A 17008-nucleotide genomic window follows, 5' to 3' on the forward strand; every position below is an offset into this window, starting at 1 on the left:
ACATGAAATCTTTCTAAGGATGCCTACCCCGTGTTTAGCAGTTGAACACAATAAGGATGAGGCCTTGAGCTCAATCAAAAAGCAGCTTAGAGTAAAAGTGGCAGATGCTCCCCAAAATTATGTATTGCAAGACTATCTACTGTTAAGAGAGACTTTAGAAGGAATAAGGGGCCAGATTCAGGTACAATTGCAGCCGTGTAACGTAAGCCGTTTACGTTACACCGCCGCAAGTTTTCAGTCTAAGTGCCCGATGTATTGCATCCCAAGATCCGACGGTGTAAGTCAATTACACCTGTCGGATCTTAGGGCTATCTATGCGGAAATGATTCTATGAATCAGCCGCATAGATAGAACAACAGATACGACGGTGTATCTGTTCTGTGAATCTGGCCCAAGGTTTGTAGTACCCTCCCAGCATCAAAAGGAGTGGAATTTGCTATTAACCACTTGCCTACTGGGCACTTAAACCCCCCTCCTGCCCAGACCAATTTTCAGCTTTCAGTGCTCTCATATTTTGAATGACAATTACTCAGTCAATTAATTCTTTCAAAAGACACCCCCACACCAGAAAACCCACTCACTAAATAAGACCACCCCACAACAGATAGGTCGTATAGTGCTTGTCTTTTGGTGATAAAATAATTAAATACCCAGACCAATTTTCAGCTTTCAGTGCTCTCATATTTTGAATGACAATTACTCAGTCATGCAACACTGTACCCATATGATTTTTTTGTCCTTTTTTTCATACAAATAGAGCTTTCTTTTGGTGGTATTTAATTATTTTATCACCAAAAGACAAGCACTATACGACCTATCTGTTGTGGGGTGGTCTTATTTAGTGAGTGGGTTTTCTGGTGTGGGGGTGTCTTTTGAAAGAATTAATTGATTGCACAGTACAACAGCACTTTATGGCACAGTGGAGAATAATTTGATTACATGAGAGAATTTTTTTGTGCACTCACATTTCTTTTGTTTTATATAATTTTGAGTGTTGTTCATATCCAATTATACTGTATATGCACAATATATTCGTTTTTTTTTCCTTCTGTTTTTGACTGTTCCTATAGACAATTAGCGGCAAACAGATTATCACTGTATAGCCACCTACTGACCAAGCCTTTTCTGGCACTTTTTGTTCACAAGTAATAATCTGTATTTTTTGCTAGAACCCCCAGACACATACATATATATATATATATATATATATATATATATATATATATATATATATATATATATATATATATATATATATATATATATATATATATATATATATACACACACACACATATATACACATATATACACATACATATACAGTGTCTTGAAAAAGTATTCACTTTGTGTTGGTCTATCACAAAAAATCCCAATAAAATACATTTACGTTTTTGGTTGTAACATGACAAAATTTGGAAATTTTCAAAGAGTTTGAATACTTTTTCAAGGCACTGTATTTTTTAGGAGAGATAATAATAAAAAAAAAACAGGTGTATATCCATGCTACTATGCAGTACCAATGATCTAAGCAGCCAGCACAATTTGTTGATAAGCAAATAAAAAGTATAAAAGTCCACATGCGGTGCTGAAAAATTAAACAAACAGACCCAGATTCTCAAAGGACTTACAACGGCGCAGCGCCATGTACACCATCGTAAATCCTAATCTGGCCTGTCGTATCTATGCGACTGATTCTTAGAATCAGTTACGCATAGATATCCAATAGATCCGACAGGCGTAAGTCTCTTACGCCGTCGGATCTTAACTGCAATTTTTTTTTTGCCCGATAGGTGGCGCTTCCGTCGATTTCCGCGTCGAGTATGCAAATTAGCTAGATACGCGAATTCCCGAACGTACGCGCGGCCTGACGCAGTACAGTTACGATGTTTACGTTAGGCTTTTCCCGGCGTAAAGTTGCCCCTGCTATATGAGGGGCAGCCAATGTTAAGTATGGCCGTCGTTCCCGCGCCGAAAATTTAAAAAGTTACGTCGTTTGCGTAAGTCGTCCGTGAATGGGGTTGGACGTCATTTACGTTCAGGTCGAAACCAATGACGCTGCGCCGCCGCAACTTTACAGGCAAGTGCTTTGTGAATAAAGCACTTGCCTGAAAAACTTGCGGCGGCGTAATGTAAATGAGATACGTTACGCCCGCACAATTTTGCGCCCATCTACGTGAATATGGGCCACGGTCTTTCAGAGAGAGGGAGAGATGAAATCCCTTCACCATCTTCAGTGTATAAGGAAAGGCACACCACAGTGTCAATCCAATCTCCTTTTTTTTAGAAATTTGTGTAAAGCAAGCATGTACAGTAATAGCCACTCTGCAATGGTTCCAGCTTCACTCTCCATTCTGATGATATGGTATGGCTCAATCACAGAAAAAATTTTATTGCATCCACAACTGCTCACATATGGCCAGGACATCCAACAGCCAGGTAAATCCCAGAAGCGTATTCTTCAAATCATATGGATAACATCACCAATGAAGTGGGATATAGTGAAGCCCGTACAGTATATACATTTTTTTTTTACATCAAGGCACAGGTAAACAAACATCAGAGCTTTAAAAATGTCCGCGTCTCTCAGCATGCTTGTGTCTCTGCCCGCCTGACATGTTTTATCCTATGGGACATCATCAGAGGTCTGTACTTATGACACAAGCACACTTTTTTGAATGATTCACGAATGACGTGAAACCGGAAGTAACTCATCCAAGATGGCGCTTTAACCGGAAATAGGAGGTTGGAACGCATCACGTGATCGCGTTTGCGTTACACCTCCCGGAAATCTAAGACAATCTGTAGTCAGTGACTAAAACTAGAACAGGAAATGAAAACGGTCACCCATACATTCCTTTATCAATCTACTAGAAGCATGAGGGATGCAACATTAAGTTGCTGGAGGCTCCCCATAGCTACTGTTCAGAGTTTTAAAGTCCATGAACACAAATAGTAAACAATGTAAAAAACATCCCCCTGGTATTAGGACATAGCCCCCAAGTGCACATTATGTATAACTGCAACATCATGATATTAACCAAATACATGAAAAAAATACATGAAAAAATTAAATGCATAAAGACATTTTTAAATCTAAAAATGAAAGAAAAATAGTATATATATATTATAAAAGATGGTAAATATCAACAACATTAATGGACCATTGTTAATTAAACTATTTATGTCCCAATCAACATTTAACCCTAAGAGCCGGTTCACACTGGGGCAACATGACTTCAAGCACGACTTTGGGAGGCAACTTGGACACGACTTGAGTATGAATCATCAGGCAACTTACAAGGCAACTTCAAGTTGTCTCCAGGACAGTACAAGGCAACTTCAAGTCGTCTCCAGGACAGGAGGCATTCCAGTGGCCAATAAAACAACAGCTCTGGGGGAGGGAGGGGTTTGCCTGAGAAATGTATGTTCTCTTCCTGTGTAGTTGCTTCAGTTAAGACAGTGATCAGACTTCTGAGGCAACTTCCATTGAAATCAATGGGTACAAGTTGCCTACAAGTCAGATTGAAGTAGTACAGGAACCTTTGGAGCGACTTCAGTAGTGTGTATTAAGACGGCTCCCATTCACTTCCATTAAATTTCTCAACTACACGACTTGGGACGACTTGGGGCAACTTCAAGTCGGATCCCAGGTCGCCCCTGTGTGAACCGGCTCAAAGGGAATGTAACATTTTAGGTCACAGATCCAGCAAGTTTCCATACTTGAAATCTCTCTTCTAACAACACTACCTTACAGTGCGGTGTGAATCAATCTATCAATGGCAATAAAAGTTGCACCTGCTGGATTTTCGTTGTGACATCCAAGGTAGTGTCAAGAGACACTATGTTTGGGGAACCCCATTACAATATTTGTCACATGTTCTTTAATTCTAACGTTCATGGCTCTTATTGTGCAGCTTCACAGGGGTGGAACCCCTCTGAAGATAACTTGTGGGTGGTCTGAAAGAACCAAACCCAACACCCTATCATTTTTCAATACTGCCCAATGTTTTTGACGTCATAATACTGATGAGAGTATGTAGTAACCAGTGAAAAGTTATGATCATTCTCCCCGGAATAAGATTTTGACCTTCCATTCAACATGGCAGCCCTATCCATATTAGCTCCTGTCCCTATAACTTTATTAAGATCATCATATTAATAGTCTTTGTCAACAAATCTAATCTTTAGAGCGGAAGCTTTTTCTAGAAATTCATCTTTAACGGTACAATTCTACCTTAAGCGAATGAACTGGCTTTTAGGAACTGATTCTAACCACTTTGGGTAATGACAACTCCCCTGTCCAATATAACCATTCCTGTCAGTGCTTTTAAAGTAAGTCGAAGTAATAAGATCTCTGATCTCGAAATTCAAATCAAGAAAATTGATTTTAGTTTGACTAACTTCATATTGCAAGGAGATGCCCAAACCATTATTATTGAGCTGCTCCATAAAATTAGCTAGCAATGTCATGTCACCATCCCACAGGAGGAGGTCATTGTCTATATACCTCCCACAGAAGACTAAATCAGGTCTCCTGTTGGAATAGATGACATTTTTCTTCCATTTAGGATTTTGGTCGGAAAGTGACTGGTTGGTTGGTAAGGTTGATTAAAGACAGCAGTCCGTCCAGTTCAACCTGTGTAGGCGTGTGTGTAGAAAAATAAGTTCCTATAACCCCTTAGTATTAGTACTTAGTACCCTCTAAGTGGATATTTAAGTATATATAACTTCACCTAATGATTTGACCAGTAACACACTATCAGTCCTAGAATGACAAAGCTTTCTGTATCAGAACAGCAGAAATGTAGTGGTTCTGTAGTTCCTAAAGATAGCTGGGAGCAATGCAATGAATAACAGTCACCACAGGCAGAGAGCACAAGAAAGAATCATCTCTCATGATTTCTGACAAGCTCCAAGGGTATCTAACAAAGATACTTAGCTAACAAATGTAACAAAACTTTCAATAGTCTATTTAATAAACCAAGGGTAACAAATAAGAGTAGTTTATTGTTAGGGTCTACATACACTTTAATAAATGAGTTTGAGGCATATGATGGGTTCCCTAAAGGAATATACACTTTAAAATTGTAATTCTTACTTTGAACTTGGCAAACGTTGCAAATTTGTGTCTGACACCTCGACTCTCAATGGAAGCAGAGGTACCCAAAGAGACAGAGAAAGAGAGGAACGTAGACGTTCTAACCAAAACTCCACCTTCACATCCACAGCCCCCTGAGTTTCCTTACCACCAACAAACAGAAAATCACAGCCATCTGACACCTGGAAAGAAAACATAGTTACAGACAGAAACATCAGTCTAATGCAAATTGCCACACATCAATTTTAGAAAACATTATGATACAGACCTGAACAATCTGTGCGCTCGGAGTTTCACAACCCGCCTGTTTGGTAACATCAACCACATGTCCACCAGCTTCCAAAGCCAGCACTCTCACTGGGATTTTCTGAGAAATGCCAGTTAGAAGGGCTGTGTTTAAAATCTCATTTGACTGGAGAAGAGAGAAAAAAAAAAACATAGAAATAGCTTAAGACCTAAAGGGTATTTCAGATATAATAAAGAAACAGCAAGCTGAATCATGTATTGCTTGATTTTTTGACTCTTGTGCAGTGGCGGCCCATTCATAAGGGGCACACGTGCGCTGTCCCCCCATCCATGCGTCCGGCCCCCTGATCTACATGCAGGGTGCCAGGTGCATGGATTCAAAGCAGGGTTTTTTTCTTTTTGAAGCACATGATTCGAGCCTGAGGCTCTTAATAGGCTTAAAAAAGGGTGGGCTTGTGACAATAGTGAACGAATATTCGCTATTGTCACACTGATTTTCCTTCCAGCCAATCAGGAAGCAGGTCCTGAGACCCATCATCCGATTGGCCAAAAGGAAATCCAATCGTATTGGCCACCAGGTGGAGGGAGGAGATGCCCGGACAGAAGTCGTTGCAAAATGGGCTTAGTGCGGGGCCTGACCCGGGGGGGGGGGGGGCGGGGTGACTGGGTCTGTGACCCGGTCGGCCAAGCTGGGAGGGTGTGTATTGTTTGACGCCCCCCCAAAAAAAAAACCACCAGCTGACACTACTCTTGTGGGAAGTAGCAGTGATATTTCCTTGCCAGTGTTCCCTTTCAGCTGCTGTAATTGGATTTCATAAGAAATATAAAAGTGAAGGTCGATTTGGCCTGCAACAAATTTGCACGATTCCCCATCAGCGTTAAGGGGATTTCGTTCCTGCTGGGAGAAGGCAGTGATTCTTGCCATCGGCTATAACAGCCGCTAGCGCTAATCATAAGAGAGTCTGACAGGCTGGTTGTACCCAAGTTGACTGATCGATCAACTTGGTACATTCAGCCTGCGGGTTCGAATATCCGCCGGTTTCTGCTGAACAGGCCAAGATTCGAAGCGTGTATGGTCGGGCCTAAGTGTCTATATACACAAATTATAAATGTTTGGTTTTAATCTGCTCAATTAAGCATTCTGCTGATCAAGCCAAAATTTTTATTGTGTATGGCCGGCCTAAATGTCCATATGCATAAATGATCAAATTTAGGTTTTAATCTGCTCAATAAAGCATTGTATAAACCCCCAAATTTTATATATTGCAACTTACCAGTCTTTAGGTCTTGTGGCTGCATTTGTTTCCTTTGCTCCATGCACACTATAGGCAAAAAAAAAAGCTAGAATAACGATGGATGAAAAACTCTCATAATATCGTTTTTGTGCCAGCTTTTAGCAGCAGTTAGGAGCTTCCAGGTTTTTTTCTGCTGGTAAATCGCTCCGAAAAATGCAAAAAAGTTTTTTTCTGCTCCTCACTAAAGGTTATTTTTCTTAATGCATAGATTGCATTAAGATAAAAAAAACTTCTGCTTTTAGAACCACTTGAAGCTGAAGCTTCAAAAACGCCTCTAGACTAAAATAGTGTGCACAGACACAAATGATAACTCTATTTGCTTCTAGAAGCAGAAAAAAATGCTCAAAAGCTGCTGCTAGGAGCGTTATTTTTTAAGCTAGTGTGTATGGAGTTTAAGTTTTAAGAATGGATGTGTAAAATAGACCACAGAGATAGCTTGGAAAGCTGATAACAAGATTTTAGTTCAGATACAATACCGAATTTCTATCAGGATTAACAGGTAATTTATGCACTTGCAGTACTCCTGTTACTTATCCCAAAAAAAGAAAATGAATGCAGCCACCACATCTAAGGACTAATTAACTGCAGTATTTGTCAAGTAATCTGCAGTATATGACATTTTAGGTTTTTGGATTTAGATACATATTACCATTTTACAGATACTGGGAAAACCAACAAATCCGCATTCAAAATTGTACCTTCACTAGTGGGATAATTGCTCTAAGATCACGATCAGATACCAACACTTCAGCACTGCCCCGAAAACCTGCTGAAGCTGCACTTGCTCCAGGTCCATCCAGCTGAAACATGATTCTTCGTGAAACAGCAGAACCTACAGAAACATTACCAACAAGAAAATCCAAGAGAGCAACAACTGGATAAGTCCTGTAAAAAAAGGGGAGAATAAAGACGAAAAATTATTACAACTCTGATAATTGAAAATCAATACACACTTTTAGAGAACTTTAAAGTAAAATTGAAAGCAAAACCTTTTTTTCCAGTGTTTTCATTTTCTGCTTGTGTCCCTTTGGGGAGATTTGCCTTCTCTTCCTGTCCCACAGACAGAACAGGAAGTGAGAGAAAATCCCTCCAAAGTGAGGGAATCCCTGGTTGCCTCCAAAACGAATGTCCCCATTGAAAGAGTTCCCGCTCTAATTCCTGCTCTGGTGACAACTCAAAATTTGGGATTTTGTTTTACTTTCAATCTCAGAGATAACTCTAAACAGAACAAACAGAGGGCGTGCATCTTCCTAAGGCTGCATTCACACTGTAACGCTGCGTATTTTGCCGCGATTTGTGTAACTTTTTTTTCACAAATCATTTCCATTGCTGTCTATGGCCGAACGCCAATGCCACCTGGAAAAAAAGGGTCCGGGACTTGTTTTCAGGCGGCAGGCGTACGGCGTTTCGGTGTTCGGCGTGAGATGTGAACCATCTCATAGACAGCAATGGAAATTCGCCCCTCCAGCGTATCGAGTGTCAGGCGTTTTGTCGCCTAGGTGTGAATGGAGCCTAAAGGGAATAAAGACTCTAAACAAAAAAAAATTTTTTTTATTTTAGTTATAGTAGAGATGCAGGATTAATCGTAAATTAATCGCCATCTCGATCCCCCCCGCCCCCCCGACGATCTCCAGGCCGGATGACCCGCTATTTTTGGGTGCGGCCATAGGAAAGTCCCCGGGTTCGGCCTAGCTCCAGCGCGCGGACATCTTGGTACACCCGGCGGCGGCTGTCTCGTCCTGTACAGTAATGTTAGTTAGAAGGGGGGCAAGCGGGCATCTCGTTAAACCCAACAGAGTAATAACTTTCACAGTTATTTTTCAACACAAAACAGAGCTTATATGCTTAAATAAAGTATATGAAAATCTGAGAGACTGTTTCCATGTTAAATTTTAAAAGCCACAGCAAACCTGCTGACCTCACATGCTTAAGTTGCTAATGCGACAGAATACCTCTGATTTTCACATTTAGTTAAATGTGAAAATCAGAGTTGTTCTTTCACATTAGCAAGCATGTGAGGTCAGCAGGTTTGCTGTGGCTTTTAAAATGTAACATGTAAACAGTCTGTCAGATTTTCATATACTTTATTTAAGCATATAAGCCCTGTTTTGTGTTGAAAATAACTTTAAAGTGGTAGTATACTCTGTACTACCACTTTTACCTACAGGTAAGCCTATAATAAGGCTAACCTGTAGGTATAAAGAATATCTTCTAAACCTGAACGGTTTAGGAGATATTCCTCTCGCAATGCGCTGCTGACTGCATAGGTGCATGCGCAGTGGGGGTCCTCGGCTAAAGGCCCGGCAGCCGCCAGACCTTGCCAGCAAGAAGTCTTCCGCGCGTGACATCGCCACTCACAGCGCTGGAGCGGCGATACCAGGAAGACACGCCGAGGCAAGATGACATCTCCCTCGGCATGGACCAGGTAAGTTCCCTACGACTCATTCCAAGGTAAGTATTTCATAATGAGCTAGTATGCGGTGCATACTAGCTCATTATGGCTTTCAGGTAGGTTTAAAAAAAAAAAAAAACAAGAACGGGGCTTACTACCACTTTAAATTAAAAAAAATTGAGAATCGTGAGAGAATCGTGATCTTCATTTTATGCAAAAGAATTGCGATTCTCCTTTTTCCCAGAATCGTGCAGCCCTAAGTTATAGTAAGAATTTCTAAATTAAAATAAAATGTTTCTAATTCTTATAGAGCTAACTCTGCACATTTTAAGTTTAAGATTTCCACCTCTACTTTATTCCAATCAAACCTTTAATGGTTATAACATTAATAAAAATCCACAGTGTACCACTTGCAGGTCCATGAATTACAAAGAGGTCTTTCTTTTTCTCACCTCTTTAGGATTTCCAGAACAACCACTGACATTTAAAAGGTGTAAGATAAACATGTGAAGCTTATTAATGGAGGACCTCTGGTATGGTACAAGAATGAGTGGTTGCTTATTTACAGAGCTTCAATAGCAATAAATCATCTGTTATGCTTTCTAGGGCACTCACTAGTAAAAAAGCAAAAAAACAAAAAACAAAACTACTAACAGAAAACCTAAAACATGTGGAATTTACAACTACACTATTCTACCAATAACTGGCAGCAAATAGGCTTTACAAGTGAATTTTCCCTTAGCTTGGTGAATTAGATAAAGCTCTGCTGACGTCCATTATTCAAACATATGCAAGAAAAAAAATATTGTTTTTTTTTTCCTTGAATATGACTGAGTATTTTTTTTTCAAAGTTGATTTTCACCACATTCACTAAACTAAGGGAAAATTTAATGCAAAGTCAATATCTTATTTGCCTTTAGTAAATCAGCCCAGCTTCTGAACTGTCAGCTGCATTGTTTATGGCTTACTGTAGTAGCTGTGATTAATGTAGGGTTTGACAAATTTGCTTGGAATCTAGGAGCCAGGTAAAAAAGTTAGGAGCCAGAAAACGCGCCCCGTCCCGCCGTGCTCGCGCGCAGAAGCAAACACATACCTGAGTAGCACCCACATATGTAAACAGTATTCAAACCACACATGTGAGGTATCGCCTTGATCGTTAGAGCGAGAGCAATAATTCTAGCCCTAGAACTCCTCTAACTCAAAACATGCAACCTGTAGAATTTTTTAAACGTCGCCTATGGAGATTTTAAAGGGTAAAAGTTTGTCGGCATTCCACAAGCGGACGCAATTTTGAAGCGTGACATGTTGGGTATCAATTTACTCGGCATAACATTATCTTTCACAATATAAAAAAAAATTGGGATAACCTTACTGTTGTCTTATTTTTTAATAAAAAAAAAGTGTATTTTTTCCCCAAAAAAGTGCGCTTGTAAGACCACTGCGCAAATACGGTGTGACAGAAAGTATTGCAACGATCGCCATTTTATTCTCTAGTGTGTTAGAATAAAAAAATATAATGTTTGGGGGTTCTAATTAGAGGGAAGGAGATGGCAGTGAAAACAGTGAAAAAACACTTTAAGAACTGCTGTTTTACTTGTAATGCCAACGGCCACCACCAGATGAAGCCAGGTCACAGAAGGAAGCTTGGGCCTTCACAAGGCTGCAAAGCCGCTGCCTCAGCTACCGGCCTCCGTGCGCCCCCACCTTCCCCGCCGCGCAATCGTGGTGGGCCCGCGACGGCCGGTAATTGAGGCCGCGGCTTTGCGGCCTTGTAGGTCGCAAAGCCGTGGCCTCAATTACCGGCGGGCGTGGGCGCCAGGTCACAATTTGTCACAATTGCGACCGGCGCCCGGATTTTGTCGAGCCCTGGATAAATGATTATACAGTCATGTCAGAAAACCCCCCATGAAAATGTGCTTTTTCAACACATTTGAACAGGCAAACATTAGATCTCTAATCAAATAGTGCTACACATGAAGGTAATACATGTGACTAAGAACACTAAGCAAATGTCCTTTTCAATTGGTTTCCTTGTATGAACTCTGTTTCAAAATTCACCTACAAAATGTAAATGTGGTTCAAATCAAGATTTTGACCCTCTTTTTTTTTTGTGTTGATTTTGGACAAATGGCTTTACATTTTCATCAAGCAAACTTTTATATGATGTAGAGTGTATAGTTTACTTGATACCTAAACCCTAATGCAGCAAAGATACCCCAAATCATAACACACTGCCATGCTTCACAGTTATGAGGTTTTTCTCCTGAAATATTGGCTTCAATTTGCGGCAAACATGTCTACTATTACTGTGACCAAAAACTATTTTTGATTGATCAGTCACTTTGATTGATCAGTCATCAGTACTTTGTTCCAGAAGGCCTCATCTTTGCCTATTTATTCAAATGAGAAACTGTAATCTTGTGCTAATGTTCTTTATGGACAGCAAAGGTTTTTTCTTAACTCACTTCTTATGCACTTGGTGCAATCTTTTTCTGATTGTAGATGCACGCACTTTAACCTCAACTGTTTTAAGACTTACCAGAACACCAACTAAAGAAATGTTGGGGTTCTTGAAGACTTTTTACATTAAACAATCAGTTCCTGAGTTGAAAGGGCAGAGCTGGCCAGTTCTGGACAAATAGGCAGTTGTTTGAAAATTATGTCACTCATAGTTTATTTTCCTTTTCAGTGCAATGATTGCTTTTAGATCATTTGCTTATCTTTATAATTCCTTGCCAGAGTCACTGGCATGCACAACTTAAGGGAGCTTAATTGATTGTGGCATGGTGACAACACATATGTCAATAGCAAAGAGAACACCAGACCATAGACTTAAAGACAGGGTCCACCTGCATACGTCTTAAAGTGGTTGTAAACCCTTACAACACACTTTATGCTACAGGTAAACCTATAATAAGGCTTACATGTAGCTATCCAAGATGGAAAAATATCTTGGAGCATAATACCTAGCTAACCACTTAAATTGTTTCACATCCTATTTAGAGTACAACACTTGCATCAGACTCCTGATGAGTGGCGGAAGGCCATGAAACACGTAGAGTGTCCATCTAGTGATGACCAGTCATGATTTTTCTAATATATCTTACGAATCATGTTCTTTGCTTGTACTAATTTTATGAATTTGTATATATTATTTATGTCTAAATTGTAATTATCTGATGTCATCAATTTGACTGCCTGCCGTTAATTATGCCCTAGTGATCAATTTTCTATTATTAAATTTATATAATTATATCAACTTATGTTGAATTTGTGCGACTGTATTTTTACATCACGAATGCTTTATTATTATATAGTCTTATTATGTTTTCCAATTGTACTATCATGTACTGCTCCTAGGGATCTTTGGCAATCAGTTTCCTTTAATGCGACATATCCACATCATTACACACACCCACAGGTCTCATTTAAAGTCCCAATCCTACCTCTTCTGTTTTTTACATATATATTTGCAGGGATGGAGGCCTGTGGGTGTATAATCCCAGGTAGAGATAGGTCTTACTCCTTGTGCAAACAGTATTTAAAAGGAGCAGTGGGGTCAGAATCACAGTCATTTAGGGGCCTTTAGAAGGTACAAATGGGGAGAAGATGACAAGGAAGAAGGGTGAGAAGACGGATACAAGTGCAGAAATAGTGCCAATGGAAGACCCAATATTATCCTTGGAAGCAGGTGCTAGGGGTGGGGAAGAACACTCATTAAAAGGAACTACTGATGACAGTGAATTTTTGTAAATCCTATCTTTTTGAAATGACTGAGCAACTTAAAAGGGATAAGAGAAGGGATACATTTTTTAAGACATGATGCACAAAAAGTTCGGGAACGGAAGACTGCCCTGGAAGGGAGAATGAACTTGGTGGAGGATGATCTAACCCCATTAAAACAGGAAGTGAAGATAATTAGTGATAAATACGCCTTTAATGAATACATACGCCTTTAAAATGGAGAACACGGAGAACAGATTGCGCAGGAACAATGTGAGAATTTTGGGGCTGCCTGAGCGTTGAGGGTTCCAACCCTATAGGCTTTATCAAAAAATGGCTGGTGGAAATGTTTGGGAAGGAAGTTTTTTCTCCTTTCTTTGCAATAGAGAGGGCACACATAGTGTCATATAGAGTGCCACTCTCAGGGGGTCAGCCTAGATCATTTTTGGTGAAACTACTTTTTTTAAGGATAAGGAGACTATACTCCAGAAAGCCAGGGAAAGGGGGGATATATATCATAATGGTGTCAAGATTTTATTCTTTCCAGATTTTTCTCCAGAATTGCAAAAAAAGAGCCAAATTTGTGGAGATTAAGAAAAAATTACAGAAATTGGAAATTGCATATGCTATATCCCTCTCGGCTACGGGTAGTGGCATTATGTGAAACACACATTTTTTATGCTCCAAATGAGGCACTTGTGTGGTTGGAGAAAAACAAAGAGAGGTTACGACAGGATCAATAGCGGGGCATAAGAGACTAACCATGATGTACAATGATTCAGATTTGAATGAGCTGTTTTTCTCTTTTTTGGGGGGGGGGGGGCTGCACTATGGGGAGGAGAACGACAGCTGAGCGTCCTCCTTGTTTGCATTGTTTTTTTTCCCCCTCCCCCTTTTCTCTATCTTCCCTATAGAGAAGAAGGGAAATGCTTTGATCACTTCAAATTAGGGTTGTCCCGATACCACTTTTATAAGACCGAGTACAAGTACCGATACTTTTTTTTTAAGTACTCGCTGATACCGATTCTTTTTTTTTTTATGTCATGTGTCAGTATTTTTTTTTTTCTACAATTTAAATTTTTCTCAATTTTTTGTTGTTTTATTACAATGCTTTCTTGGGGGTGGGAGATGGATGTGTCAGTGTGTTTTTTATTTTAATATGTATTATTTTTTACAATTAATTATTTTTATTATTTATTTGCATTTTTTTTTTCTTAGCCCTGTTGGGGGGCTTTGGTGAGATATCGGGGGTCATAACAGACCCCTGACATCTCACCTTTGAGACAGAGAAAGGGACTAAGGACACAGATTCCCCAGTCCCTTTCTCAGATGCACTGGAAATGAATGGACAGGAGACAGAGGCTCCTATCCATTCATAAACTGAAGCATCGTAAACACAGTTTACAATGCTCAGTCATATGAATGGACAGAATCAGTGATCACTGACTCTGTTCATTTGGAAAAGGTAGGCTCCTACCGCCGCTCTCCATCCTGACAGAGGGGGCGGAGGACATGGAGGGGGACACAGAGCAGGATAGGGGGAAACAGCAGCACGGAGGGGGGACACGGAGCTTGGAGGGTGAGAGCAGAAGGGAGAACAGCAGCGGAACGGAGGGGGGACACGGAGCATGGAGGGGGAAGAGCAGAAGGGAGAACAGCAGCAGCATGGAGGGGGGACACGGAGCATGGAGGGGGGAGAGCAGAACGGCAGCGGCACGGAGGGGGAGAGCAGAACGGCAGCGGCACGGAGGGGGGACACAGGAGCATGGAGGGAGAGAGCAGAACGGCAGCGGCACTGAGGGGGGGGACACAGGAGCATGGAGGGAGAGAGTAGAACGGATGGGGAACTGGAGGAGGATTCAGGTATCGGTAAAGTATCGGAGCATATTCCCCGAGTACAAGTACTCGGGGAAATGCTTGGTATCGGTCCCGATACCAATACTAGTATCGGTATCGGGACAACCCTACTTCAAATGCCCATGGTATAGGCCTAGTGTGACCCAGGTGTGGGGTTGTGTATTTGTCTTATGTGGGGGGTTTTTGGTGTTGTTTTTTTGTTGTCTGTTACAGTATTATATGTGATTCATCAGTTGGTCTTTTTTTAGTGTGGATGGAGAAAATATATTGTATGGAAAATATACAAGTCATATATTGGTCATACAGGTTTCGTGAGGTTCAAGGGTGGGTGGAGAAAGGGTGTTGTAAGAAGACCGATATAACTGGTTCACTTTTTATCTTTTGCACTTAAAACACTATTATGCGATTTATTGCACTAAAAATATTACAAAGTGATTTAAGTATGTGGAAACATGTCTAAAAAATATATATATATAAAAACACAAGTATTATACAGGTTAGAGAGTGGAAAGCGTAATACAAAGAGGAAAATAAATATACCGTAGGTAAGAGTAATAGGGACACTAAGCTATAACTGATAACTGATTTTTTTATATATATATATATATATATATATATATATATATATATATATATATATATATATATATATATATATATATATATATATATATATATATATATATATATATATATATATATATATATATATATATATATATATATATATATATACACACACACACACACACACACAGTCTAAAGTGTAGGAGGGTGTCTAAAGTCACCCTCCTTCCCTTCCCAAACCTTGCAGGACTGGCTATCCTCCCTTCCTCTACCCTCCTTAACAACCTCTCAAGTAGAATCCCTAAATGCACTGTTTACAGAGGAAGAACTGCTTAATGTAAATAAATCCCTGAAACGATTGGTTGGCCCAGGTCTTGACGGGTTCACAGCTAATAACTACAAGCACTACGCCTCTGTCTTGATCCCACATTTAATCACTATGTTCAACAACATTATTAATGAAGAGTGTTTCCCAAATAAACTGACCTTGGCCAATATGTCCCTTGTCAGGGGTACTCACCAAGGCTGAGATGCTGAGAGCGGCTCCCCTTGCAGCTAAGCGCGCTCCACCCCTGGAGATGATACAGAGGGTGAAGGGCACAAAGAGGCACGAGTCACCAGCAGGCTCGGAAGGTCTTGCGTGACGATCACTGAGAAGCTGGTTCACCATTGTGTGGTCGGCTTGACACCAGACTGGGGTCAGAGGCCTAGCTGGGGTTCAAACCCAGCAGGTCTGAGAGATAGAGAAGTCCTTAGGCAAGCCGGGGTCAAACACAGGAGGCAGGCAGAGCAGAGAAGTCCTTAGGCAAGCCGGGGGTCCAATACAGGAGAGAATCATAGCAGATCAGAGTCAGAGTCAATCTAGGTCATAACGGGTAATCACAGGATAGCAGGGTACTGAAGCAGGAAACACAGGAAGCTGAGAAACAAACTAGCAACTAAACATGGGACTGAGCAGCCTTTTATAGGCCAGCAGGGAAATTCACGTTATGTGTGCCCCAATGTGCCCGTGCCGTTCCGCTGTATCACGCACTAGCATGCGCTGTATCGCGCACCCGTATGCGCCTAAGCGCTATTCTACCGCGCATGTGTCAATCCGGTTACGGTTAAATCTCTGACATCCCTGTTACCCAAACCCCTTAAGGACCACTCACTCCCACAAAACTACAGACCGATATCAGTCATCAACAATGACCTTAAAATTTTTAGTCGCGCTCTGGCAGATTATTAGACTGACCTCTTCCGACCAATCAGGATTTATTCCAAATAGACTTATCACAGACAATATTCACCTAGCCCTGAATGTTCTTCAAGACACTAATCTACACAAAAAGCAGGTCCTCCTGTTGAGCCTTGACATTAATAAAGGCCTTTGATAGTGTACTCTGGCCTTACTTGTTTTCGGTCCTACAACAGATGGGCGTTAGAGACGAATGTCTAAGGGGTATACAGGCCCTCTACTACCCCTCACTCTGGGCAAAGGCACCCATCAGGGATGCCCCCTGTTTCCCCTACTATTCGCCCTAGCATTAGAACCCCTTGCAATCGCCATTAAACAACACCCAGACATATCCAGTTATATCTTTGAATATTCCCACTTTAAACGCTGCATGTATGCAGACAATGTCATGATCTTTTTGACCCTACCCCAAATTTCCCTTCCCAACTTATTCACCATATTAAGTAAATTTGCCTCTATCGCTGGACTTACGGTAAACAACTAAATCCACAGCTCTTCCCATTAATTTACCCTCTGCCAAGTGTGAGACACTCCGAGGATCCTTCCCATTCCAATGGTCAAATGACAAAATTCCATATCTTGGCATC

General features: G+C 40.7%; 1 protein-coding gene across 1 annotated transcript in view; it reads right to left on the reverse strand.

Moving 5' to 3' along the window:
- LOC120909124 (transmembrane protein 132A-like) overlaps positions 1-17008 on the reverse strand; it is a 215861-nt gene that overhangs the window by 85260 nt on the left and 113593 nt on the right. The window contains exons 6-8 of the mRNA XM_040320787.1: positions 7341-7527; positions 5370-5513; positions 5102-5283 (exon numbers count right to left, since the gene is read on the reverse strand). Of these exons, the coding sequence (XP_040176721.1) occupies positions 5102-5283; positions 5370-5513; positions 7341-7527 (513 nt within the window). The remainder of the gene's footprint in view (positions 1-5101; positions 5284-5369; positions 5514-7340; positions 7528-17008) is intronic.

Source organism: Rana temporaria, chromosome 8 (assembly GCF_905171775.1).
Source record: "Rana temporaria chromosome 8, aRanTem1.1, whole genome shotgun sequence".
Taxonomy (NCBI): Eukaryota; Metazoa; Chordata; class Amphibia; order Anura; family Ranidae; genus Rana; species Rana temporaria.